Source organism: Elephantulus edwardii, unplaced genomic scaffold (assembly GCF_000299155.1).
Source record: "Elephantulus edwardii isolate Elephantulus edwardi_28Jun2011 unplaced genomic scaffold, EleEdw1.0 scaffold00106, whole genome shotgun sequence".
Taxonomy (NCBI): Eukaryota; Metazoa; Chordata; class Mammalia; order Macroscelidea; family Macroscelididae; genus Elephantulus; species Elephantulus edwardii.
Window position 1 is genome coordinate 353,258 of NW_006399856.1, and position 27,130 is coordinate 380,387.

At 43.9% G+C, this 27,130-nt stretch overlaps 2 protein-coding genes across 4 annotated transcripts in view; one reads left to right on the forward strand and one right to left on the reverse strand.

The window, feature by feature from the left end:
- STK36 (serine/threonine kinase 36) overlaps nt 1–18,504 on the reverse strand; it is a 32,637-nt gene extending 14,133 nt beyond the window's left edge. For 2 of the 3 annotated variants that reach the window (XM_006891892.1, XM_006891891.1), the window contains exons 1-11: nt 18,388–18,471; nt 17,271–17,411; nt 17,095–17,172; nt 14,013–14,143; nt 13,300–13,549; nt 10,137–10,230; nt 9,682–9,851; nt 9,358–9,545; nt 8,607–8,706; nt 6,509–6,652; nt 1,163–1,342 (exon numbers count right to left, since the gene is read on the reverse strand). In XM_006891892.1, coding sequence (XP_006891954.1) covers nt 1,163–1,342; nt 6,509–6,652; nt 8,607–8,706; nt 9,358–9,545; nt 9,682–9,851; nt 10,137–10,230; nt 13,300–13,549; nt 14,013–14,143; nt 17,095–17,172; nt 17,271–17,411; nt 18,388–18,471 — 1,560 coding nt within the window. Of the gene's footprint in view, nt 1–1,162; nt 1,343–6,508; nt 6,653–8,606; nt 8,707–9,357; nt 9,546–9,681; nt 9,852–10,136; nt 10,231–13,299; nt 13,550–14,012; nt 14,144–17,094; nt 17,173–17,270; nt 17,412–18,387 lie in introns of all 3 variants that reach the window. The other variant, XM_006891893.1, reaches the window with a different exon arrangement.
- An 875-nt stretch (nt 18,505–19,379) lies between these two features.
- Nucleotides 19,380–26,145, forward strand: RNF25 (ring finger protein 25). Its single transcript, XM_006891894.1, has 10 exons — nt 19,380–19,417; nt 21,623–21,697; nt 21,932–22,031; nt 22,123–22,190; nt 22,275–22,344; nt 23,818–23,889; nt 23,990–24,127; nt 24,837–24,929; nt 25,211–25,345; nt 25,531–26,145. Exons 1-10 carry the CDS (start codon nt 19,380–19,382, stop codon nt 26,143–26,145), a joined length of 1,404 nt encoding a protein of 467 aa, XP_006891956.1.
- The last annotated feature ends 985 nt before the right edge of the window (nt 26,146–27,130 follow it).

Genomic DNA, 27,130 nt, shown 5'->3' on the forward strand with positions numbered 1-27,130 from the left:
TCTTCCTAGTTTATCTGGGGTTCCCAATAGATTGCGAATATACCTAATGTGATCATCACAGCTTGCAAAATATAGTCTGCCACTATTAACTTTTCTACCTAGAAGAAAGCACTTAACCTCTCAGGGCTTTATTTTGTCTAATGGAATGGTAATGCCAGATTAAATGAGGTCTTTGATAACTCTGATAAAATTTACCTTTTAAAGGTCTTGTCCTCTCTGACCCTTAGTTTTGTCATCTGTGCATGTGAATAGGCCATCGAGTATTTTATACTTCATATAAACATTAATCAAAACGTAAATAAAAATCAAACTCTAGTGCTATGAGTTGATACTTTGATAGATGAACCTAGTGTGTTATAAGAGGTAATACTGCTTTAGGCAAGTCTACTGTCAGGGATCATTCCAAAATACTGAAGAGCAGTGATGTCAGTTTGAAGACTAAGGTGCACCTGATTCAGGCCATAGTCTTTTCAATTACTTGCTATGCATCTAAGCTAAGTGATGAATAAGGGAGACAGAAGAATGATTGATGCCTTTGAGCTGTGGTGTTGGAGAAGAATACTAAATATCCCATGGACTGTCAAAAGAATGAAGAGGTATGTCTTGGAAAAGGTGCAGCCGGAGTACTCCTTGGAGGCAAGAATGACAAGGCTTTGTCTCTCATACTTTGGACAAATTGCTAGGAGAGGCTATTCCTTGGAAAGGGGTATCATGCTTAGAAGGGTGGAGGATCAGCAAAAGAGAGGAAGACCCTTATTGAGATGGACTGACATGGTGACTGCCGCATTGGGCTCAAGTGTATCAGAGATAGTGAGGATGACATAGGACAGGACAGGATTAAGGTATATTGTTCACAGGGTCGCTTTGAGTCATAACTGACTAAATAGCACCTAACAACAAAATTTTACAGGAGATTGTCCATCCTCCCACAGAGCTGCTGGTAGATTTGAACCATGTCTTTGAGACTGCAGTGCAGCTTCTTAGCACTAGGCCGCTAGAGCTCCAGAAGGCATAAAAATGTGCAATTTCTGGTTTACTAACTAGATAGTGATGGAAAGAGAAAAGTGGCATTTGAGCAAATAGAGGTGGCAGGCAGAAGGCAGAGAACGCCAAGAAGAGGGCACTTCTGTCAGCCTCAAGAGGCTCCCCGCCTGGTGCTCACCTTCTGGATGCTGGTGCTCTCTTGGCTGTGTTTGACTAGGCTGAGCAGGAGGCCAGGAAGCCCTGCATCACGGCAGAAGGAATACAAGGCAACAGATTCACTGCAACTGGACAGAAGACTGCTCAGAACCTGGAGTGCAGGGAGGATGTGAGAAGCACCTTCTGGGATACCTTTCAGGATCTGGGAGACATGAGGGAACAAGACAGAGATCAGTATCATGAGGTAAAAGGAGGAAAGATACAGTTACAAAGTATCCCCAGGAAGCTGGCAAATCTTTAAGAACAATTTCTTTCTTTAAGAGTCTAAAATTCCAGTGCAACAATGAATGAATGGAAACCCAAAATCTCTGTAAATGTTTATGAAAATTAATAAAATATAATTATAGAAAAAAAATTTTAAAAAAAAAGAGTCTAAAATTCCCTACAAGGGAGACTGTACCCTTTCCATGGTGACCACAGCAACAGACTCAAGTATGTCAGAGTTGATGAGAATGGTGCTGGATATGGTAAGAGTTTAGATTTATTGTACAAAGATCAAGGGAAAAGGAATATAGAAGGCCAAGTTGTCTGAAAATATAATAATAACAACAGAGACCAAAGGGAAGAATACCCCCCTTACCAAAATTCACAATTTAATCACTCAAGACACTTATGAGAACTAAAAAGTAAACCACATTTTGGGGAAAAAATATATTATATAATGCCCTTTGTGCAACACTGAATACACATATAATTACATACATAATAAGGTACAACATACAAATCTACCAGATGCTTTTGCAGGAGAAACATCAGCAATCTCCTCCCATGTGACTTACAGCTTCTGGAGACCCTTCAGAAGGGTCAGCTGTGGGCTGGTTCTGACTTGATAGTATACAACAACAACATGGGTCTGGGGGTTTTGTTTTGGGTTTTTTACAGAAAAGAATTTCTCTTTTTGTTCATTTCTCCCTGATTGCTACAACAATGGGCTTAAGATCAACAGAGACTGTGAAATTGGCAGCCTTTGGATTAGCAGAACAATTGTGACTAAGTCATTAGCTTTTATATTCCTTCCCAGCTTGAATTAGTTACAGAAGAAGAGCCCTTCCCCCTCAAGAATGAGGAGTATAAAGCGATTTCTGCCTAGTTTAGCAATCTTTTTAGAAGTTGGCAGTGTAAATAAAACAATAAAAAATAATGAAGAAAAAAAAATTACTTAAAAAAAAGAATGTATAAAGTCCCTCTTTCAGAGAAGACTGAGAGAGGCTGTTGCTGTTGTTAGGTGTGTTGAGTACGACTCATGGCAACTCCATCAACATCTCTAAACCCTGTCCGACAGCACTATCTGCATCACCTGACATACTGAGTCCATTGCTGTGGTCTCCATGAAAATCCATCTGGTTGAGGGTCTTCCTCTCCTTCGCTGAGCCTCTGCCTTTTCAAGCATGATGTCCCTCTCCAGGGAACAGCCTCTCCTCACAACATGCCCAAAGTATATGAGACAAAGCTTTGACATCTTTGCCTCCAAGGAGCACTCTGGTTGTACTTTCTTCAAGACATAGGTGTTCATTCTCTTTGCAATCCATAAGCTATTCAGCATTCGTCTACAACATCACAACTCAAAAGTGTCAATTCTTCTGTCATTCATTGTCCAGCTCTCCCATGCACAGTAAATGATTGAAAAGACCATGGCATGAATAAGGCACACCGTACTTAGTCTCTGAACTGACATAATTGCTCCTATTTTGGACAGGTCCTTGATAAGAGACTTTCCCAATACATCATGTCTTTTGATTTCTTGACTGTTAATACTAAGGGTACTGATTGTGGATCCAAGTAAGATGGACTCATTGACTACTTGAGTCTTTTCTCCATCTATCATGATACTGCCTATTGGCCCCATAGTAAGAATTTTCATCTTCTTGATATTGAGTTGTAATCCATATTGAAGACTTCGGCAGTGTTTTAAATCCTCTTCACTTTCAGAAAGTAAGGTTGTGTCATCTGCAAAATACATGCTGTTGATAACTCTTCCTCTAATCATGTTGCCATATTCCTCTTTGTGAAGTCCAGCTTCTTGAATGAGAAGCTTGGACAGATTTGGAGAAAGAATACAGCCCAGATGCACACTTTTCTTGATTTTTAAACTTTGTTCTGTTCGGAAAACAGTCTCTTAAGTCTACGTATAGGTTTCGTATGAGCACAATTAAGTATTAATAATATAATATCTAGAACGCCTGTTCTTCTCAATGTTAGTCATAGTTTGTATGGTCCACACAGTCAAATGCCTTTGCATAGACAATAAAACACAAATAGACATTGTTTTGGTATTCTCTGCTTTTAGCAACTATATATCAGACATCAGCAGTAATACCCCTGATGCCTTGGCCTCTTCTAACTCAGCTTGAAACTCTGGCAGTTTTCTATTACGTTTGATAATCTTCACATTCTGTTGGATCAACTTTCTTGGAAATGGGAACAAATATGGATCTCTTCCAGTTGGCTACGTAATTGTCTTCCTAATTTTCTGGCATGGACTGTGAGCACATCCAGGGCTGCATCTGTTAGTTGAAACATATGGTATCCCATTGATTCCTGGGACCTTATTTTTTGCCAATTCTTTCAATGCAGCTTGAATTTCTTTCTTCATTATCATTGGTTCTTTTTTTTTCCTTTTTAAAAATTTTATTATTTTTTATTATTTTGTGTGTGTGTACCATCAAATCAGATCTGACTGGTACAGGAGGAGATTGTTCCTCCTTTGCCAGAAAGCATCTAGTGGATTTGAACCATGCACCTCTGGGATTGCAATACATCTTCTTGCCACTAGGCCACCAGAGCTCGCCCCCTTTTTATTTTCCAATTCTAGCTCTTTGTACATGCCATTATAATACATTGCTTTGTCTTCTTGAACTGCCTTTTTTTAATATTTAGAGCACAGTAAATATATTTAGCAGAAACTACATTGTAACTTCTCAGCATTTTGAGCCAGACAAGTTCAGATGCCATCTTTTAAAAAAATGAAGTTTTTGTAACTATTGGATATAGTTGACCAATAAAGCAAAGTAGCAAGATCAACATACATCAAATGGATCAAAAATTAGTTGCATTTCTTTATAGTGACAAAGAATACTGAAAAGGAGCTAAGGAAAACAATACTTATCACAATAGCTAATCACAAGATTAAATACTTGAGAGCTAATATAAATACAGACACAAAAGATCTATAAAAAGAAAATTACAAAACATTTCTATAAGAAACAAAAAGAGACCTGGATAAATAAAAGAATGGATAGGAAGATTCAATATCATGAAAATGACAATTCTACCAAAGGCAATCTACAAGTTTAATGCAATCCCAATACAGACACCAATTCCACTCTTCAATGAGATGGAAAAGGCAATTTCCAATTTTATCTGGAATGGAAAGAGACCCCAAATAAGTAATGCATGACTGAAAAAGAAAAACAAGGTAGGGGGTATCATACTCTGATTTCAAATTCTACTACATAGCCATGGTGGTCAAGACAGCGTGGTACTGGTACAGTGTCAGATACACAAATGAACAGAATAAAAGTGAGAACCCAGAAATCAGCTCATCTATTTACGTTCAACTGATTTTTGACAAGGAGATGAAATCAGTTAAGTGGGGAAATGACAGTTGGCAAAACTGGAAAATCATCTGTAGAAAAACTTTAAGCAAGACCCACACCTCACACCATACACAAAAACCACCTCAAGGTGGATCAAGGACCTAGGAGTAAAACCAAAGACTATAAACTGCATTACAGTAAAGCTTGGAAGAACTCTAGAAGCCCTAACCTATGGTATGAACAGTCTTCCAAGCATAATGAAAAACCTATAACCAGGAGAGAACAAAATAGATGAATAGAACCTTCTAAGAATCAAATCCCTCTGTGTCAGGGGCCTGGCTAACTTGCAAAACAAGATTAGCCCTGTATTGTAAAACCAGCAAGACTAATTCCATCTTGGCTAGAACATCTGCTTGGCAATAAACAACTCAAGGAAGCAGGATGTTAATGAATAAGAGTGACCAAAGGTCACAGACCTTAGGGAATGTTCTCTCTTTGTTTCTTGGAGCTCACAATGAGGTATGCTGGAAACCATCTTTGTATTGTGCTGAGGTCTGTGAGAGTTAATGTTTGACCTGAGAGTCAACATCTCAGACAGAAAGAGATAATACGATTGCTACTGCAGATGGGTTTTCTAAAAGCTATATATGCTTTTCTAAAATCAGTAAATTCACTATTTGTCATCAACAGGTAGTCTCTCTGTGTCTTCATTTCATCCCTGTCCCTTCACTCGGCAGAACTGTTTCGATATATCGGGGTTGGATCCCGATACCTATGCACAACAAAAAACTTTGTCAACAGGGTAAAAAGGAAAGCCACAGACTTGAGGGGAAAAACAATTTGGTAATGATCTATCTGATAAGGGACTCATATCTAAAACGTATAGAATACTACAGCACCTCAACAAGAAAAAGTTAAACCAATTGCAAATGAGCACAGGATATGAATAGATACTTCAACAAAGAAGACATTCAGATGGCAAACAAACACATGAAGATATGTTCAAAATCCTTATCTACCAGAGAGATGCAAATAAAAACTATTATAAGGTAACATCTCACCCCAGTAAGGATAGCAACATTCAACAGAGAAGCAACAATAAATGTTGGTGAGGTTGTGGGGAGATTGGAACTCTTATTTACTGCTAATGGGAGTGTCATACAGTACAACCACTATGTAAGGCAGTTTGGCGCTTCCTCAAAAAATGAGAAATACCATTTGACCCAGCAATGCCACTACTGGGAATATACCCTAAAGAAACCATAACTGCTATCCAAACACATATATGCATACTCAAGTTTATTGTTGCTTTATTTACAATAGAAAAGAAATGGAAGCAACCTAAGTGTCTATCAACAAATCAATGGATAGGAAAACTATGGTATATTCATACAATGGAATACTCTGCATCACTCAAAAATAATGAACTCATAAAACATTACAAAACAGGGGTCTAGTTATTTATACTCAAATACTGAACTACCATATTATGGCCTCCATTTTTGCCTCTTAGCCTGCACAGCCTAAATATGTACTATCTGGTCCTTCACAGAAAAAGTTTGTCAACTATTGCTCTAGAAAGACACTTTCCCCTTTAGAAAATGAAACTTGAGACCTGCTTTTTCTGTTTTAATAAAGGAGGTTAACAAATCTCCTGAGAGTAAGAGAACGGAAAAGAAACAAGCTGTCTTAATAACATTAGGCAATGTTTTTTATGCATCCTCTGAAAAGACAGTCTCAAATGTCATCCCCAGTAGCCTCGTGCAAGTCACCTGCCCTCCAGCCTCCTGCAGTTGGCTCTGGATGCGCTGGCAGAAGTCAGGATTGCATAGCAGGGTGAGAGGGGCCTTCAGTTGAATGGGTGCAGGCCTGGTGCTCTCCAGCAGCTGCTGCCACTCCTCATCACTGTCTGGCTCCTGAGGAAAAGGGAAGTGGAAGAAGTCAGGAGGAAGCTGTAAGATTTAAGAGTACTAACTCCACCATCAACAAAGGAATGGATAGAGAAGCTGTGGTATAGTCACACAATGGAATACTATGCTGTATTGAAAAACAAGGAACTCATGTAATATTATTCAAAATGCGTGACCCTGGAGGACATTATGCTGAGTGAAGTATCTCAGTCACAGGAGGACAAATACTGCATGTGCCACTGTTGTAAAACAGAACTGACATCAGTGTTGGGGGGAGACTGAGAAAAGATGGGTTCAATAATGTATACTGCACTGAAATAGATGAGGGAGAAAATTGTTTAAATGGGATATGTGATTGGATATTTTTGTCATGACAGGAGTCAGAGTGAAGGCTACACAGTGGAGTGGACCTGGGGGGAGGGATTGTAAAACAATAAAATAATTTTTCTTTTACTTTTCCAAGAGGAGAGTGTAATGGGGGGAGGGTTGGGCAGTGAGAAAAGTGCAACAATGAATGAATGGAAATCCAAAGTCTCTGTAAATTTTCATTGAAATTAATAATAATAATAAAAAAAAAACCTTAAAAAAAGAGTACTAACTCCAAACCTGGGGGTAAAAACCCTGGGGAACCATGAAATAATTGCAAGAAACCAATGATTCCTTGGGCACTGATGTCTTTTTTTCCAGCCACCAGTTAAAAAGAGGATAGCTGGTAAGCATATAAGTGAAAGATCTCAAAAAGTCTCAGAGAGGTGAGCTCTGGTGGCCTAGTGGCAGGGAACTGCACTGCAATCTCAGAGGTGCGTGGTTCAAATCCACCAGATGCTCTGCTGAAGAAGGAGGAACAATCGCCTCCTGTACCAGTCAGATCCAATTTGACAGTACACACATAAAAAGAATAGATAAATAAAAATTATTAAAAAAAAAGTCTCAGAGAATAATGGCACATGTACACAAACCAGTACCTCAGATATTGCAACATACTCTAATTCAATAAAATCATAAAGCCAATCATCATGTGAGTAAGAAATCATGGTACTTCCATATTAGGAAATGCTATAAAGTTGTTTCAAAGATTATGATACTGAGGATACATCACTCAAGTAGTAATCATTTCAAAAATTAACCTGAATCTAACATGGAGATAGTATCAATCTGAGAATCATTCTACAAAATAACTGGTCTCTACTCCTCAATGCAGTCACGTACAACAGACAACAGAAGGCTGGGAACTGCTCCAGATTAAAGGGAAATATTTAAATAAAACCACTAAATTCAATGAGAAATGCTTGATCCTGGATCAGAGCTTTTTTTCTTTTGCTATAAGCATATAAGCCCTGGTGACATAGTGGATAATGTATCAGGCTGCTGACCAAAAGGCTGGCAGTTCAATTCCACCAGGCACTTATTGGGAGAGAGATAGGCAGTCTCCTCCCATAAAGATTAAGAACCTCAGAGGCCCAGTGTAGTCAGAACTACATTGATGAGTCAGAATTGACTCGACAGTGGCAGGTTTTTTGTTTTCCATAAAGACTATTACTGGAGCAATGGCAAAATCTGATGTTAAAGTCGAAATACTTACTTCTAAGCGAGTATGTCTGTGTATGTAAAAGGATAGAAAGTTTCTAAGAAGATAGATTAAACTGCTTGCTAACTGTGGTCACTTCTAAGAATGAGGCAGGGACTGGGGGGAGGACTTCATTTCTTCTTTTGCTGTAAAGAATCTAAAGAACCCTGCTGGAGTAGCACATAATAAACCAAGAAGCTAATCAAAAGGTCGGCAGTTTGAATCAACATTCTAGTTTTTGTGTCTTCACATACTTTGCAGTCAAAGTCTATAAATTAACATTAAGAAAATAATTTTTTACTATAAAAGGGCTTATGCTTGAATTGAAAATCACTGTTCCAGGGGGCGGAAAATTCCCTTGACAGAAGGCCAAGAAGAACCCCTAAGACTCACCTCATTTTCTAGGTCTACAGCATCAACATTCCTCTGGACCATCTCCTCTGGTTCCAGTTCTGGGAGTGCTTGTTCACAATCCACAGTGGCCTGGGCTTCCCTAACAAAGGAAACACAAATAGGGTGAGCTCCAGTCTTATGTGGCTGAGAGGTCATTAACCCATCCCTCTCCCAAACTCAGGATGGAATGAGGAATAAGTCATATAGGACTGAATGAGGCAACTGCCTTTTAGATTGTGTCCATGGCAGGATATGTGACCACTGTGGGCACATCCCAGGCTGCCCTCCCACTTTGGATCTTATTCTCAAGTCTTTGGCAGTTTTTACCCACAGCTCTCAAGTCACACACTTTTCTCTTTTAGATAAAAGGTATCCTTTCTCTTTTAGTGCCCACATTTCCTGACCAATCAGGAAAGTCTATGGAATTAGAACCCAAGAGCCTAGGACCAAGACTCTCCCAGGGCACTGTCCACATTTACACAGTGGCGAGGGACAGGGGCCATCTTCTATTTACTTGGGTTAGGGTCAAAAATCTGCACAATGTTATTGCTCTTATTTTTAAATACCATTAAGTTGGAATCAACACACATCTGACCCTCCAGCAGGTTTTCAGAGGCAGCAAACTACACAGTAGGAGACTGCCCATTTTTCTCCCACAGAATAGCTGGTAGGTTTGAAATACTTACCTGTGGATTGGCCACCAGACCTCCCTATACTTTGCCCTAAAAACCTCTGAGTTTACCTCACTCACCGTGGTGTAGGGAGGGCCTCGCCATGCCCCCATTCAGCCCAGCTGCTCTTCATTTCTGAGGCCAAGATCCCGGCCAAGAGGCCTGGTTCCTGATCGGCAGCCTTTAGCTCAGGCGAAGGGGCTGTGCCAGGAGCCACCTTGCTGGTCTTGTCTTCTTGCTCAAGGACAAGTTCTGTGTTCTGGAGTTTCTGTGGGAGGTGGTAAGAGCTTCTGGGCCAGAACTATATGCTTACCATAGGGCTCTAATAGATCTCATTCAGTCTTGGACCACCCTAGAAAGTCCCTCTCCTCAGTTCTCCCAGTCACTACCTGTGCTGCACACACCTTTTGTTTGGCCTCCTCAGCCATGCGTTTACGTGCCTGACGCAAGATGCGAGATTCACTACTCTTGGGTGCTAGCCGATGTGCTTGTTCCTCCTTTAAGACCTGAAGCTCTGGGGGTAGGCGACTGGTGAATGGGGTACCCAAATCTAGGGCTGCTGGCTCAGTTATTACTGCAGGGAAGAGGAGGGCATAAGATGACACTGGACCTGCAGCCAATACGGCCTCTTGGTCTGCCAGTTTCTGTGGAAGTAGATCTTTTTGGCAAAATGACAAAGAGGGAAGGAGGTTCCAAGAGAAGTGGCAAGACTGGATAAAGGGTTAGGGAGGAAATTCAAGCTAGTAAAGGAAGGAAAATTTGGTTCTGGATCCGGGAAGGGGCTTTGTGGTGGGGTGGGGGTTGGGCAATAGACAAAAGAGGACTGAGGACAAGACCCCTGGGAGGCCCAATGACTCACTGGTGACATGGCCAGCAATGAAGGGGTGATGTAAGAGGTCTGGCCAGGACAGACGCTGTTGGGGGTCCTTGGTGAGTAGTCCCTGCAGAAAGTTCTGGGGAGAGAAAAAATATTCCTCAGTTCTTTCTTCACTTTCCTACAGACTCTCCCTAAGTCATCAGCAAAGCTGGTAAATCAACTCTTGATTTCATCTTAGAAAAGACTAGCCAGTCTTAGGGAGCTCTGGTGACCTAGTGGCAAGAAGCTGCAATGCAATCCCAGGCGCATGCAGTTTAAATCCACCAGATGCTCTGCTGGAGAAGGGGGGACAATCTCCTCCTGTACCAGTCAGATCTGCTTTAACGGTACACACACACAAAAACAATAAAATTTTAAAAAAAAGACAAGACTAGCCAGTCTTGATTATACTTTCTTTATCTTTATTTTGGCTTCATTTTCTTGGCTGCAGTCAAGGACAGACTTCATTGCTTCACTTCCTGGGAAGCCCAAATTCCTGTCTATGAACATCCTGGAATCCAAGAAGTGAAAACGGCACCTCAGTGCCACTTGAGGAGGAAGGGAGAGCTGCGAGAAAGAGTGGGATGCTACTTTCACAAACATCTGTGGAGAGCAAATGCTCACAGGACTCCCAAGCTGCTCACTTAGCCCTCCCCGTGATTAGGCTTGCTTGTGACTGGGTAGGAACAGATGCATTTGTGGTTAAACACACACTCACACATACAGCTGTATGCTTTGGGAACACTTAGAAGGAAAAATCTTTCAGCAAGTTATCAGATGGTAGCAGGGTAGAGAGACTGTCTCTGAAAAGGGTACATCTATTATGAGTTATCTTTGGGGAAAATCCTCATTGGGTATGAAATAGGACTAGAAGTTACCAGCAGATTGTGATCAGTGCTCTTGAAGGAGGCAGGCTAGTGCAACTGTAGTTTTTGCTGAAGATATCTACGTATCTGACCCAAAGGAAAATGAATTTTCTTTTTTTTATTATTTTTTGTGAGTGTACTGTCAAATTAGATCTTACTGGTACAGGAGGAGACTGCCCTCCTTCTCCAGCAGAGCATCTGGTGGATTCGAACAGAGTACTTCTGGGATTGCAGTGCAGCTTCTTGCCACTAGGCCACCAGAGCTCTGAAAATGAATTTTCTTAAAGTTCCTTTGTTTTGATTTTTTACCATTTTATTTTTCCAAACAAGGAGTTTTGGTGGCCGGGTAGAGAGTTGAGCTGCAAAATCAAATGCACGTGATTAAAATCCACCAGCTGCTCCACACAAAAACAATAGACAATCTCCTCCCATGTGATTTACAGCCTCTGAATACTTGCTGGAGGGTCAACTACAAGTTGGTTCCAACTGGGTGGTGGTGGTTGTTGTTATGTGCTGCCGAGTCGCTTGTGACTCATAGCAACCCTATGTACAACAGCCCTAAACTCTGCTCTGTCCTGTGTCAATCGCACTGTCTCTGATACACCCATCCCGATTATCCCAGTCACTGAATCAATCCACCTCATAGAGGGCCTTCCCCTCCTGAGCTGTCCCTCCACCCTACCAAGTATGATGTCCCTCTCCAAGGACCAGTCCCTCCTTACAACATGTCCAAAGTATGTTAAACGGAGCCTCAGAATCCTTGCCTTCAAGGGGCAGCCTGGTTCCGCCCTCTCCAGGATGCACCTGTTTTTTCTAGCAGTCCATGGTACTCTCAATACTCTTCGCCAGCAAAACAGCTCAAAGGCATCAATTCTCCTTCTATCCTCCTTAGTCACTGTCCAACTCTCTGATGCATAACAAGTGATAGCAAAGATCATGGCCTGTATCAGTCGCACCTGAGTCTTCAGAGAGACACCATTGTTCTTCAGTACTTTGGAGAGGTCCCTAACAGCAGACTTTCCCATGGCAATATGTCTTCTAATTTCCCGGCTGCTGGTGCTGAGAGTGTTGACTGTGGAGCCAAGCAAACTAAACAAACTAAAGCTGTGAACAGTCTCAATCTCTTCACCATCTATCCTGATGCTGCCAATTGGTTCAGTGGTGAGACTCTTTGTCTTTTTTTTAAAAAATCTTTGTCTGCTTGACATTGAGTGTGTATGTATCCGGTCAGCAGTTCAAATCTACCAGCTGCTCCTCAGCAGAAGAGTGCAGAGTATCCTCCTATAAAAACTTACAGCCTCAGAAATCCAATCGAGGGTTGCTATGCATCAGAACTGACACAACCAGTGAGTTTGAGTAAAGTAAGCTGGAGCCCTGACGAACAACAGACAAGGTATGAGGCTGCTAACCAAAAATCTAGCAGCTAGAATCCACTGAGAGCCCTGTGAGAGAAAGTGATAAGCAATTTTCTGCAAAGATTTACAGCTTCAGAGACCCAATGAAGGGGCTCTGTGAGTCTGAATCTTTTGGATGGCACATTAATTTTTTATTTTTTTAAAAACCCACTAGGTTGGGGAGGAGCTTTTTATCTTGTTATTGCTGCTGTTATGTGATGTAGAGGCAGAAATCACTCACAGCTGACCCTCAAGCTGGTTTTCAGAATCTCATGAGAGGAGACTGCCCATCTGTCTCCCGTGGAGCAGCTGATAGACTCACACTGCATGTCTTTGTGTTCCTGATCCATTAGGCCACCAAAACTCCCTTTTTATCTTAGATAAAGCAAAAGAGATATAATGATACAGCACTTTGTTGTTGGCATTTTAGAAGGTTATACTGAGGCAATCCTCCTCTTCCTCCCCCAACCAGAAGAGGTGCTCCACCACCTGCCCTAATCATTGAATCACCTTGCCCATTCCTACCATGTAGGTATTTAAAGATTCCTTCTTTCAAGCAGAGGGCTGAAAATCTAATTATCATTTTATCGCACAGTAAATACATGGCATATGAAAAGATAATTACAGAGGGCATATGAAGGGATCAGTGTCTGTTTCTGATATCTTTCTATTATATTTCATTGTGATAAAGAACAGCCTGACCATTCCCTAATACTGTAAACCTTATAACATCTTCCCAGGTAAACCACTGCAGTAGAAAAGGCTGCTTAAGTCAAGTTCATGCAATAGTTTGTGATAAATACAATATCTTTCCCCAGCTCTGGAAAATAATTTTGTTAAATGGCATGAGGGCAGAAGAAACCCTATTTCTGAAGCAAATGCAATCCCTCTTTTTATATTCGTTACCTTGAAACAAGGGCTCATGGTGGAAGGCCAGCGCACAGGGTCCTTAAGAATGAGGCTGACCAGCTCAAAGATGCTTGTGGTATAGAAGGGTGGGGTGCCCACCGCCAGCTCATACAGGATGCAGCCCACAGACCAGAGGTCTGCAGTGTGGTCATACGGTCGCTCCTCCACCAGCTCTGGAGACATGTAGAGTGGCGTGCCTTTAATGGATGTCAGCACCATCGTGTTGGTGCTCATAGCCCGGGCAAACCTGAAGATGAGAGTGTGGAAATGGAAAGATAGAATACAGTCAATAAAAATTAGACCCAAGGCATGCAGTTCAAATTCACCAGATGCTCTGCTGGAGAAGGAGGGGCAATCTCCTCCTGTACAAGTCGGATCTGAATTGATGGTACACATACACATAGAAAATTAAAAAAAGAAAAACGAACCAAAAAAAACCTAGACCCCATCAAGAACCATCTACTGCGTGAGCAGAAAAAGCACCTTTGGTAATGTCTTCTAAAATGGGTCTCTTGACTCAGACTTCTGGGTAGGATCAATTTAATGTGTTACAGAGATTATGTTCTAAATAAAATTTTGAATTTACATTAAAAAAATATGCATCAGGAATTCCAGTTTTCAGTTCAGGATCTAAAATGAGACTCAACTCAAGCATATGGTTTAAGACCTCCTACAGAACTGCACACATAGATGAAAACTTGGGAACTTACCCGAAGTCACAGAGCTTGATGCCACCACCCTTGGCAAGGAGGATGTTCTGAGGCTTCATGTCTCGGTGCAGGATTCGGTGAGAATGCAGGTAGTACAGGGCTGACACCAACTGGGCAGCAATGGCCTGAACCTAGGGGCCAGCAGTCAGGCAGGAGGAAGACAGGAAAGGTAAGAAGTCACCTGCAGGACAGTCTGGACTCCTCCCTAATCCAACTGCTGTGATCTTTACTTCCTTCTCTTTTTTCTAGAGCTTTACATTTGATCTTCCTTACTTTTTGCTCCCCTTATTCACTGTTTCGTTTGCTCACTGTTTCAGGGAAAACTTACTCAGTGTCATCTACTAATTGTGCGACCATGGTCAAATTCTCAGATTCTTCACTTATAAAGCAACAGTAATGATTCTATCTGCCTCACAGAGTTACTGTGAAGATTAAATGCTCACACAGCAGTGCTCAGAATGGTGCCTGGCAATTAGAAAGCATTTAGCATACCCTGTCCATTGTATACCCTGTCTGCTATATACGCTGTCCATTGTATACATTGTCCATTGCCTCTGAGTGAACTCCAACTCACAGGAACATTGTAAGGCAGAGTTGAACTGCTCCACAAAGGTCCCAAGGCTGTAATCTTTATGGAAGCAGGCTGTCACATCTTTCTTCTGTAGAGTGACTGGTGGGTTCAAACCTCCAAACTCTTTCTTAGTAACACAATGCTTAACCACTATTCAACTGGGACTACTTTCACTTTAGCTCTCATTAAATGAGACAAGTTTCAGCACTCCAAAGTGGCAGTCAGGCAAACAATAAGCAAATGAATGAGATGATTACAAATCATGATCAATGTCCAGACAGAAACAGTGCTGTTGCAATAGTGAGGCCTACTTGCATGGACAGAGAGATAGTCTTAATCCTGCTTGCAAATTCTGCCTGACCACAGCCCTACTGCCCTCTGAGGTACCACCATACTGGCCCTTCTTCCCTAAACATGTCTGAGAATGACACCTCATTAATTATAATATCTAACTTTGCTAAACACTATGTGTCTGGCACTCTTTTAAGTATTTTATATACGCTGTGGAGTTTATTATTCAAGATACCTTCCCTAGCCACTGAATTTTGGCTCTGCCACATGGATGGAAAGGAATATGCAAACAGGGTGTGTTAGCCTATCTATAAAGGAATTGGCTAGCCTTGCCACTAAATTGAGTGTATACAAAGCAGAGAGAGAACTTTCCCACCATCAAAAAGGCAAGAGAATGCAACAAGTCCTTTGGGTCCAGAAATGCTTGCTCCAGCTAAATCTACAGCAGCAGAAGCCACAGACTAAATAGAGGACCAGAAAGACCTGACATAACATAAAGTTTACTGCTACCTCCCTCCCCATGAACAGAACCAGAGCTAAGATAAGAGCTTTTACCAAGGCTATTGGACAACTGAGGTGGGGGTGGGGGTGAGGAAGGAAGCCAATATTGTCAGGATTGAGAATTCTTTAACACTGGCCGTAAGCTGCCAGGCTCAAGGCTGAGGTGCCTGCGAACACATTTTGGAAGCTATCCTGACTGAATTCTGCTCCTAACCTGGAGTATAAATTTTTAACTTCCCCAATATGGTTCCGTGTGGTCTGTGAGATATCACATTGGATTCTGGACCCAATAAAGCAGTAAGATTGATATTGAGTTGAGTAAAAAGAGGTAGGGAAGTGTGGGAGACATGTCTGACCTCATGGAAATTGGTTTTGCGTTGCTGATGCTGTTGATGAGGACACTTCCCTTTTGTGAAATTAGTAAGGATCCGATATGGCTGTTCCCATGTGGCCCACAGGAGAGGAAGGCCTTGGATGAGATGGATTGATAGAGGAACTAGGGCAACAGGGGTAGGTGTATCAGAGTTAGTGAGCCCATCTCAGGATAGGGCAGTCTTCAGAGCTGCTGTACATAGGATCACTATGAGTCACACAGAAGGAGACTTGATGGCACCTAACAACAACAACAAATTCATTAGTCCTTCTTGTTGTTGTGTTCCATCGACTTGGAATGAACCCATAGCTGACTCTCTGGTGGGTTTTCAGAAGCTGTTAATCGCACAGGAAGAGAATGACCATTTTTCTCTTGCAGAACTGGTGGATTTGAACCTCATGCCTTTGGGATTGCAGAACAGCTTCTTGCCACTAGGCCAAAAGAGCTCCCTCATTATCCTTTGAATAGCCTTATTATATATTATTATTGTTATCCCCGTTTTACAAATAGACTGAATTAGAAAGAGGTTAAGTAATCGGATCAAGGGGACTCAGCTAAGAAGTTAGCAGAGCCAAGCTTTACATCTAGATATTTTGGTTTCAATATTCACATACTGTACTCTCACATTACATGGTCTATCTACACCTAGACTCTCTTGCGTTCTTTTCAGGAAATCTTGAAAATAGAGACTTTCAGTACCTTCAGCTTACCTATCAGTCTTTGATCTAAAAAGAGGTTGGGGCATGCACACCCATGTTTACTGCAGCTTTGTTCACAACAGTAAAGAGTTGGAAACAACCTAAGTGTCCATCAACAAACAAATGGGATAGCACAGTCACACAATGGAATACTGTGCCACATTAAAAATCAAGAAACTCATAAAATATTATTTAAAATGGGTGACGCTGGAGGACATTATACTGAGTGAGATATCTCAGTCACAAAAGGACAAATACTGCAGCATAGTGCCACTGTTGTAAAAAACAGGACTGGCATCAGGGTTAAGGGGAGACTGAGAAAGAGGGGATAAATAATGTATACTGCATTGAAACAGATGAAGGAGAGAACTGTTTAAAAGGCATATGTGATTAGGTATTATTGTCATGACAGGAGTCCAGAATGAAGGCTGCATAGCAGAGTGGACTTGGGGGGAGGGATTGTATAACAATGAAAGAATTTTTCTTTTACTTTTCAATAAGAAGAGCGAATTGTGGGTGGGAGGTGGGCAGGGAGAAAAATGTAACAATGAATGAACGGAAATCCAGTCTCCGTAAACATTAAATTTAGTAATAATTTAAAAAAAAAAAGAGGTTGAGGCAGGAAGAAGTTTGAGTCAGAAACTATACCTGGTCTTCGGGAAGTTTCCCATCATCTTCAAGGATCTGAAAGAGTTCACCCTCCGCATAGTCTGTAACCACCACCACCTGCAGGGAAAAGGCAATAGCATGAATGGCTCCAGATTCAAGCATTCTGAGATGGGAAAATTCCCCAAGACCCTGTGCTGGGAGGAGGTGACCCAAACCTCTTTGTCAGTCTCAAAGCTGTCAAGCATATGCACAATGTTGGGATGTCGCAGACCACGCATGATTTCAATCTCTCGCTGCAGGTTCCTCAGCTCCTTCTCTGAGCGTCCCAGTTTTGGAATGAATTTCAGGGCCACAATCTGTCAGTGATGAGGTAAACAATCAATGGCTAGATCTTCAACATTAGCCTCAGAGTTCCAGGACACTGCCTTTAGAGTTTCAGCAACTCTCATTATATCTACTTATCTCCTTCATTTTCTTTGGGGTACGCTGACCTTACCCAGGCCTCCCTCAACCCTATCCCCAGGAAGAGATGCTATCTACCAGACAGAACCTTTGGCCACTTTGGAGATCATCTAGAAAAAAAAGGTGGATGTTGGGGGTGGTATTCTGACCTGGTAAAATGACTCAGGGTGATTCATGAAACTTAGGGGTGGGGGGAAGAAGGAAAAAGAAAATGGAAAGCAATTCATGTCTTCCTGCATAATACGACAAATAATAATATCTGGTTGACTCAGTGACCAGGGTAATGGGGGTAGGGATGTCAGAGACAGTAAGATTAGCTCAGGATATAGCAGAGTTCAGAGCTGTTGTACATAGGGTCACAGAGTTGTAGGTGACTAGACAATGCATAACAACAATGTTTAATGCAGGTGATCTAACACAGTGACTGCCGCAATGGGCTCTAGTAAGCCAGGAAATGTGAGGATGGTACAAGATATGACAAGGTTCAGATCTGTGGTTTATACTTTACAGCACCTAAAAACAAACAATTTTTACTTATTGTTCACTAGATGCCAGGCATCTTTGTATTATTTATTGTGATTTATCATATATAGTATTGATCACCATCAAGCAAATGTGCTTCTTTTTATTCTATAGTAAGGAAACAGGCATGGAGAGATTAAGTAACTTGTCCATAGCTCTAAATCTAGAATCTAATCTAAGTGATCTAACCCCAGAGCTCATGCTCCAGGAGATAGATGAAGAAGTCAGAGACTCAGGAATATAGGTTGGGATGAGTGCGTTCTTTCTGGTCCCATTTTCCATTGGTGCACCTCTTGGGAGTTTGGGGAGCAGAATCCCACCCAAAAGACATCCCTCTTTGTTCAGCACCTGAGCACTGTACTTTCTTCGACCCTTGTACACCCTCCCAAAAGAGCCTTCTCCAATCATCTCCAACACGTGGTACTTCTCCATGACAGGTGTCTCAGGATCCCCCCAAAGGAAGGGGCTGGAGGTGGTGGTGAAGGGTTACCGCTCCAGGGACAGCTCCGCACATCTGGAAGGCCTGGGATGGGCATGGGAAAAGGATCAATGTCAGCCACCTTGCCCTTCCTCTGTTTCATAATAATCCAGTCTTCAAAAATATGAAAAGAGAGTGGATGGAAGAATGAAGGGTGAGAGCCTCTTGGAGCTCTTCCTCCTTTCTAGTTTCCTCTGACCCCCGACGCTAGCATCCCCCATAACCCCCTATATCTAACGATATATACCCACTAGACTCCAACTCCCCGGATCCAACCTCACCAACCCGACCCCAATCGCACCCTTCACCACTTTCCAACCCCGCAAGGCACACTAGACCCCGCCCACCTCCCCAACCCCGCCCCCTCCACCAGCCTCGCCCCCTCGCCCCGGTGCCAACCTCCCGCAGGCTCCTGCTGCTCCCAACCTCTTCAAAACCCTTTGTCCACGCACCTCAAAGGCCCGAGCTCCTCTCGCCCCAAGCCCAGGTGCTGCAAGCTCCTCTGGCTGAGGAACGACGGCCTTCATCCGGCCCTTGCTAGCTGCCCGATTTAAAACTGCATTCCACCTGCACTGCGCAGTCTTTGGACTCCCTTTCTCACCAGCTTTACTCTCTAGAAGTTAAGAGTACTTTTCTGGACAGAAGCGCGGAGGACGGGGAGGGCAGTCACCTGTGTGGGCGAGACGGTGGGTCGCCCAGAGGAACTTGCTAGGGGACTTGGAACCGTCTCTGGAGCGGAAGCCCCAAGGAGGACCCGGAGTCCGCGGTTGCCTGGAGACGGCTTGAGGCTGTCCTCCCGCTCGCTCTCCGGTTTCCGCCTCCGAGCGCCCAGAGCACTTCCGCTTCCGGCGCCGGGGAAGACATGGCGGCGGCGGCCGGCCCTGCTGGGGAGGAGTATTGGTAACTTCGGGGCGTGGGCTTTGGTGGCCGTCTGGCTCCTGTCCTAGGGGCTACCGGCGCCGCTAAAGGGCCAGCCGCGGCGTGCGGGTGGACAGGGAGTTGACGGTCTTCTCCCCGGGAGGCTTCTGGACTGGGACGCGGGTGGGTGGCAGGGCGCCGGTGGGAGCCGATGGAGACAGGCTGCGGGTCAGGCCGCTTCGGTCCCTCCAGCCACAGAGTCCCCTCCTGAAACACGTTTGCTCAGGGGTCAGTAAGATGCCTGCTCGTCAGCCCTCCCCACCTCACCTGTGCTTCATCTCGCTTCCTCTCTTGCATCAGCCTGTTTGTGCCTTAGCCTTCTTCAACCTTCTACTTTGTACAGCACTAGTTATGGCTATAAGTAAGTGGGAACTGAATCAAGCTTTGCACTTCACAAAAAGCTCTCTTAGTCCTTCTCTCAAACATTCCCATCCAAAAGAATAGCGCCTGGAAGGACTCTGGAATTTGGAAACACGGTACATATGGCTTCACTTGGCATTTTACTAGCTATGTGATGCTGATCTGGCCACTTAGCTCCTGTGAGTCACTGTCCTCAGCTGTACGGAGAGGTAGGAGTGGCATCTACTTCAGAGAATCAGAGAGGATCAGGTTGTATTTTTAACATACATAAGACTTTTCATTAAGATCTTTGGGGTTTAGACAGTTAAAAAGAATAGCTGCGTCCCCAAGAGGTAATTTTGATGAAAGGTGAATGTTTGTATTGAGGAATCTATGTCTCTCTGATTCCAACTCTTAAATCTGTTAATAATAGGGCTTGCTACAGCTCTTTTTAAGCCACCATCCTGCTCCATTCCTGTCATCCAGCGTTGGGATCAAAGCTACAGGGGGTGAAGTATTGATGAGGCTCCTAACTCAGATGGTAGCGCAGGTGTCATTGGCTTAGCCAGCCCAGCCAGTGCTGGTCTTAACTAAGACTAAGCTGGTGGCTTGAAACTATTCAGGGAGACTTTTAAGATTATCTTACTCCTTAGGACATGGAGATGGCAACTTTTCCGTACTGCCATGAGCATCCCACTCCCTTGTCAACCAACACTCCTCCACTCTGATTTATGTTTTGAAGTTTCTGCCAAAGTCTGATGATACATGGTGGTGCAGTGGTTAAGTTCTTGGCTGCTAACCAGAAGTCTAGCAGTTCAAACCCACTAGCCACTCTGAGGAGAAAGATGTGGCACTCTGCTCCAGTCAATATTTATAGCCTTAGAGACACTATGAGGCAGTTAAACTCTGTTCTGTAGAGTTGTTATGAGTCAGAATGGATTTGACAATAAAAGATTTGGTTTGGGGAATTGTCTAAGACTAGAAGAAAAATACCAAGGACCCCAAATACAGAGGCCACAGTAGAAGAACCCTTCTGTTGATGAAGAGGGGACGGTGCTTTTAACTATTGGAAAGCAAGCAGAGTGCTTATTTCACATAGTCCCTGGAAGGAGCTGTGGACTCTTTAACAGTCACATATTTTCACTGTCATAACTGCCATTTGTGACCAAGTGTATTTATCTTCTGATTTACAAAAGAACCATTGGGCCCTTGGACAGCTTGATACAAGATCAACCAGATAGGCATGGTTTCAAATATATCCAGAATACTATACTAATTAGATCCTTCTGTCTTTCATCATAATGGAGAAAATAATGTACAAGCAGGAAAAGGGACATAAACTTGTGGCCCATATTGTTAGAAGCATATGGCTCTTCTACTTCAACAAAGCCTTTATACCACCTAGTTCTATTCAGGTTACTGTCTTCTCTGAGAAACTGTAGGATGACTGGCATTGTCAGTGTGTATACAAAATAGCCCCAACACTGCCTGGGTCCCACACAGAACAGGGAACAACGTGGGAATAGCCAGTACTACAAAGTTAGTGTTACTCACTTTGATGCTGATGAAGAGATACCATGTTTCTAGATCAGGATAATGTCTGTTGAGTGACTACCAGCCGTGGAAAATCTGAAAATCAGGCTGCTCCGAATTCTGCATCTTAAGCCTCAATATTTGGTTTTGTCATTTCCTTCTTTGGGAATCTATTTTCTCTGTTTGACAAATCTCTGAAATTCTTGATTCCATGCGCCTGCCTGGTCATTTCACAACGTCAGCCTTCATTGGCCTAAACAGGTTTCAAAAGGGAGAACTCTGATGTTAAGCCACTCACTCTCTGCATTTCTCTAGGGTCCTTCCCTCTGAAATTGAAGTGTTAGAGTCTATCTATCTGGATGAATTACAGGTGGTTAAAGGAAATGAAAGGTAAGTGACTAGGGGTGGGCAAAAGTCTTTTTAATAAAAGTCTGATCTTAAATCCCTGTGAGGCCTGATTCAAAGCTATTTCTCTCATGATGACAAAGGCTGGAGTTTTTTTTTCTTCTCCTAAGAGATAGAAACCAGTGCTCATTTCCTCTGTCCTTTTACTGTCATCCCATTGTCCCTAACCCTCAAATCTCTGCCTAATCACATCCCAATCTCTACTTCATCCACCTGCAGATCTTCATGGGAAATTTATATAACCCTCCACCCTGCTACTGCAGAGGACCAAGACTCACAATACGTCTGCTTCACTCTGGTGCTTCAGGTCCCAGCAGAGGTGAGGCCCCTAGTGTGTAGCAGCAAAGGGAGGGAGGGGAGAGGACCCGAGGTGGATCACATCAGTGGTAACCTACTATTTCCTCTACTAGTATCCCAATGAAGTGCCACAGATTTCTATCCGTAACCCCCGAGGACTCTCAGATGAACAGATCCACACGTAAGTTGGGGTGAAACTCACGACACAAGTACCTGGAGAGGAGAGTGGGCAGGCCTGATGTTTGGCTTCCTGTGTTTCCTCCAGGATCACCCAGACGCTGAGCCATGTGGCCAAGGCCAGTCTGGGCACCGCCATGCTCTATGAACTCATTGAGGTAAGATGGTGCTGTTCTATAACCTGGGAAAATGGCCTTGCCAAGGTGTAAAGCACACTCCCAAGGGAAGCCAGGGGATTAGAATTTTAAACATAACTGTCACTTCACTTCATTGTTTAGATACCAGCCAGTTGTTGCCAAGTTGACTCCAACTCCTGGCAGTCCCGTGTGTGTGTTAGTGGAACCGTGCTCCATCTGGGTGTCAATGCCTGGATTTTCTGAAGTAGAGCACTGTACCTTTCTTCAGAGGTGCCTCTGGGTAGACTCATCTCTCTGGTAACAGTTTGTACCACCCAGGGACTAGTCATAGAGTTCATTGTTTAGGTAAACCATAAGTTAATCCAGAAAAATTAGGTAGGCACTTCTATTTTAAGGAATCGCCCCAAGAATAGTTTCTATAGTTTCCTAAAATTCCCTATTCCAGTCTCTTGAAAAAAAACTCCTTTGCTCTTTAACTTGCAGTTTCTGTTGCTTCATCTTCAGTGCATTTTCTCTTTTCATGCTGCCATCTGCAAGTGGCAAGGGACAGGAAGCTGGGTCAGGAGAAGTTTCTTTGTCAGTAATACTTGAACTCTTGAAGTCTAGTTAGCCATTGGGGGTGAATAAAACAAGTCATGACTCAGAGTCAACACCCTGGTTAAAAGAAACACCTGCTAGAACTGCAAGTTAATATTGGTTCAGATTTAAGACACACAATTAAGTACAATCCAGTTTCCTGTGGATTGAATTGAAGGAAAAAGCGTTTGGAATTGAGTGAAAGTGGGTGGTTTGAAAAGTTAGTTGTTAGTTGCCCTCAAATTGCTCTAACTCGGTAATCCTGTGTGTAACAACTGCATGTTGCTTGGTGTAGCCTCACAGTTATGGCTGTATTTGAGCCCATTGTTGGAGCTATTGTGTTGATCCATCTCATTGAGGATTTCCTTTGTTTCTGTTGATCTACTTTATCAATCATGATATTCTTTTTCTAGGAGGTAGACTTAGTATAGACCACTATAGCATTGCTAAGTCAAGCCACAGTACAGCTTTAAACTTGTTGGGATTTTAGATTGGCTGTTCAAGTAACAGTGTAGACTCATTTCATAGACTAGCCCAGTGGAGCTATCTATGCCTTGACTTCCTGAAAGCAATTTCCAAACCAAATTCATTGCTCTATGAGGGAGTGATACTCAAAGGGGACTAAACAAGAAAGGCTTCCCAAAAGATAAGGGTTTTAATTGCACTTGCTGTCATTCACTTGAAGAAATATTTCATCTCCAAGATAAACTTTAAGTGACTCAATGAGAAGAACAATTGGCCTTGGAAACCAGGAAGATCACATTGGAGGGAGAGGTGGGGATATGGAGGACTTGTTCTAAGTAGAGGGCGTATCACCAGACAAATGCAGAAACACACAAGTGCTTGGAGACGGCAGGCCTCTCACTCCCAGGAGTAGTTTACAGGCCTGGCTTGTAGCAATGTCTTCTCTCCCCTCAGAAAGGGAAAGAAATTCTCACCGATAACAACATTCCCCACGGCCACTGTGTCATCTGCCTGTATGGTTTCCAGGTGGGTTTTTCTCTTAGTCCCCAGGTGTCTGCTTGGGATGGGGAGTGGAGGGCTAGTAAAGAGCTCTGGCCCAAAGCCCTGCATCTCCCCCTCCCTCCAGGAGAAGGAGGCCTTTACCAAAACACCCTGTTACCACTACTTCCACTGCCACTGTCTTGCTCGGTACATCCAGCACATGGAGCAAGAGCTGAAAGCCCAAGAGCAGGAGGAGGAACGGCAGCATGCGACAACCCGACAGGTAGACTCCACCTGCCCCGTTCCCCCGACCTCCTTGGTTGCTGACTTTCATAATCCTTTCTGCCCATTCACTTCTGTAGTCTGTAGGGAGTTGCACTACTAACCCAAAGGCACACCTTTCTTGCCAGTTCGAATCCACCAGTAGCTCCATGAGAGGCTGGGCAGTGTCCTCCATATGATCTGATACAGCCCCTGAAATTCCACTGTCAGCTGTGAGTTGGTTCCCATTCAACAGCAGTGAGTTGGAGTTGAGGTGTTGTGTTGTTTTTTTTTGGTATTTTAATAACCTTGGAAAGAGCTCTTGTAGCACAGTGGTCAAGTGTTCAGCTACCAACCCGAAGGTTGGCAGTTTGAACTCACTCACCACTAAGAGAAAGCTGTGGCAGTCTGCTTCCTGAATGAGTTACAGCCTTAGGAAATGAGGGTGGGGCGCAGTTTTGCTCTGCCCTGTAGGTCCATATCACATCAGAACCAACTCACCAGCTATGTCTTCAGATGGAGATTAATGCAAGCTCACCTCTGCTCAGGAAAGGGTGATTTCCACACACTTCTGTGGCTTGCACTTTTAGAGAATTCCCAGACCCCTAGTCCACCCCTTGTGCCATCCTGCTTTGTCATTCACTAAACAGATAGCTCTAGTCCTCTGTAGAGTAGGCTAGCTGGCTGGTCAGGCAGGGTGTGATTTCTCATTTGGGGGGATTTTTTTTTAGGAGGCAGTTGGTGTGCAATGTCCAGTGTGCAGAGAGCCCCTTGTGTACGATCTTGCCACACTGGAAGCAGCTCCTGAACCCCAGCAGCCTATGGTAAGGGAACTCTTTATGAATAGCAGCATTCTTCAGGAAAGGGGAATGACATCTTACAGCCCTGAATGGGATCTCCAGAATTGAGTTTGGCCGGCCTGAAGCCTCTCTGTAGAGCTGCCACCCTCCATTGGGAGCTTGAGGCTACAGACTAGAAGCTGGAGTCTGAAGGGCCAAATCAAGAGCCTGTTGCAGACCACCTGCAGCAGTCCTGCAAGAGCATGGGTTCGAGCCTGCCTTCTCCTGTTTATTCCCTCCTCCCTGCGATCGTTCCTTCCCTCCAGGAGCTGTACCAGCCTGATGCAGAGAGCTTGCGCCAACAAGAAGAGCGTAAGCGGCTCTACCAGAGGCAGCAGGAACGAGGTGGCATCATTGACCTTGAGGCTGAGCGTAACCGGTTCTTCATTAGCCTCCAGCAGGTGAGAGGACGGTTCCCCACCCTGTCTATATGCCATCTTCCCCCCTCATCCTGGCCCTAGTGCTCCCAACACAAGGCAGTGTTGTAGGTGCATTGCTTACAGGATGATGGCTGGCTCAGATAGTGGGAGATGGTGTGCCGTTCCTGCTCTGCAGGACCTGCATCTCCTCCACTGCTTTTTTCTAGACTCCTGCCCCTTTGGAACCTGAATCAGCTGTAGATGTCTCTGGAGGATCCCACCCACCCGGTGCCCTTACCACAGAACTGTCCACCTCATCAGCTGCCCAACCCACCCTATCAACTCTTCTTCCTGTGGCCTCTCAACACACAAAAGAGAAGACTGCAGGGGCTGGGCCCAATCAGAAGTTGGGCAAGAAAACAATGCCAGATCCTTCTCGGGCTCGTAGAGATCCCTGGCGACTGCCCAAGCAGCAGCACCCGAAGGGAGGGGAGTCCTGTGCTCCCAAAAGTACCAACTGCGCTCAGGAACTGCCTCCCCCTGAGGGGCCCTGCAAGGAGTCCTGTGCTCTCAAAAGTACCAGCTGTTCTCAGGAACTGCCCCCTCCTGAGGGGCCTTTCAAGAACCCCTTGAACAAAGGGGTTCAAGGTTCTCCCCAAGAGAAGGGACCTGGCACTCGGCAGGGCCCCCAGCCCCGCAGGACTCGGGACTGTGCTCGCTGGGAACGGTCCAGAGGTCGGACCCCAGGTTCCTCCTACCCCCGCCTGCCTCGGGGTCGGGGAGTGTACAGGCCTGGTGGTCGAAGAGAACACCTTGGCTTGGAACCTGAGGATGGTTCCTAGCAGTACTGTTGGGGGGACGGGGGGATTTGGGGTGGGAAGGGAAACAATAAAGACATTTAGCCTTGGGCTTCTTGTGCTCAGCAGCGCTCACCCTGTAGAATACTGTTCTTTATCTAACTCGGGTGGGCAGTACTCCAAACTGCTCTGAAGCCTGTTCTGAGAGGTCATGGTCTGGATCAAGGGAGGGGTCCAGCGCCTCAAATGGTGGGTTTTAGAGAAGGTAGTGAGATGTCAGCATTTGAGGAGAATGTACAAATGCTCAAAATCCACACCGCCACTCACCCATGTGTTATTTCTGTATGAAGGAGCCTCAGTGGCATAGTGTTGATGTTAGATTCCTAACACTAGTTGCTCTGCAGGACAAAGATGGACAGTCTGCTCCTTTAAGGATTAACAGCCTCAGAAACCCAGTGCAGCATCAACATGAGTCAGAAACAACTTGTCAACTGGAATATATTAAACACACAGGATTTTTTTAATGCCTTTGAGGGAAGAATGCATTTTACCCTTTACTATAATAGTACCTTCCTCCAATTTATGTTGTCCTCAACATTTGTTACTACCTGCTGCATCCATTCCAACTGATGGTGACCCCACGTTTAGAACTGCTCCATAGGACTTTCTAGGCTGTAACCTTTCAGGAACAGAACATCAGACCACATTTTCTGAGGTCCCCCTGGGTTGATTCAAACAACTTTGATGTGGTTGGTAATGTGTTGTTGAATTAGAACCAATTCATAGCTGACCCTCTGTGGGTTTTCAGAGGCAGTAAATGGCAGGGCAAGAGAAGGCCCATTTTTCTCTCCCACAAAGCAGCTGGTGGATCCAAACCTTTGAGTTAGCTGCCCAACTCCTGACCCACTAGTCCATCAGAGCTCCTTAAACCTTCATGGAGTAGTTAAGCATTTACCCATCTGACTGCTTCCTCCTGTAGGGATCTGCAGTTGAACTCTGCTTTCTGTTCAGGTACCAAAAAAAATTAAGG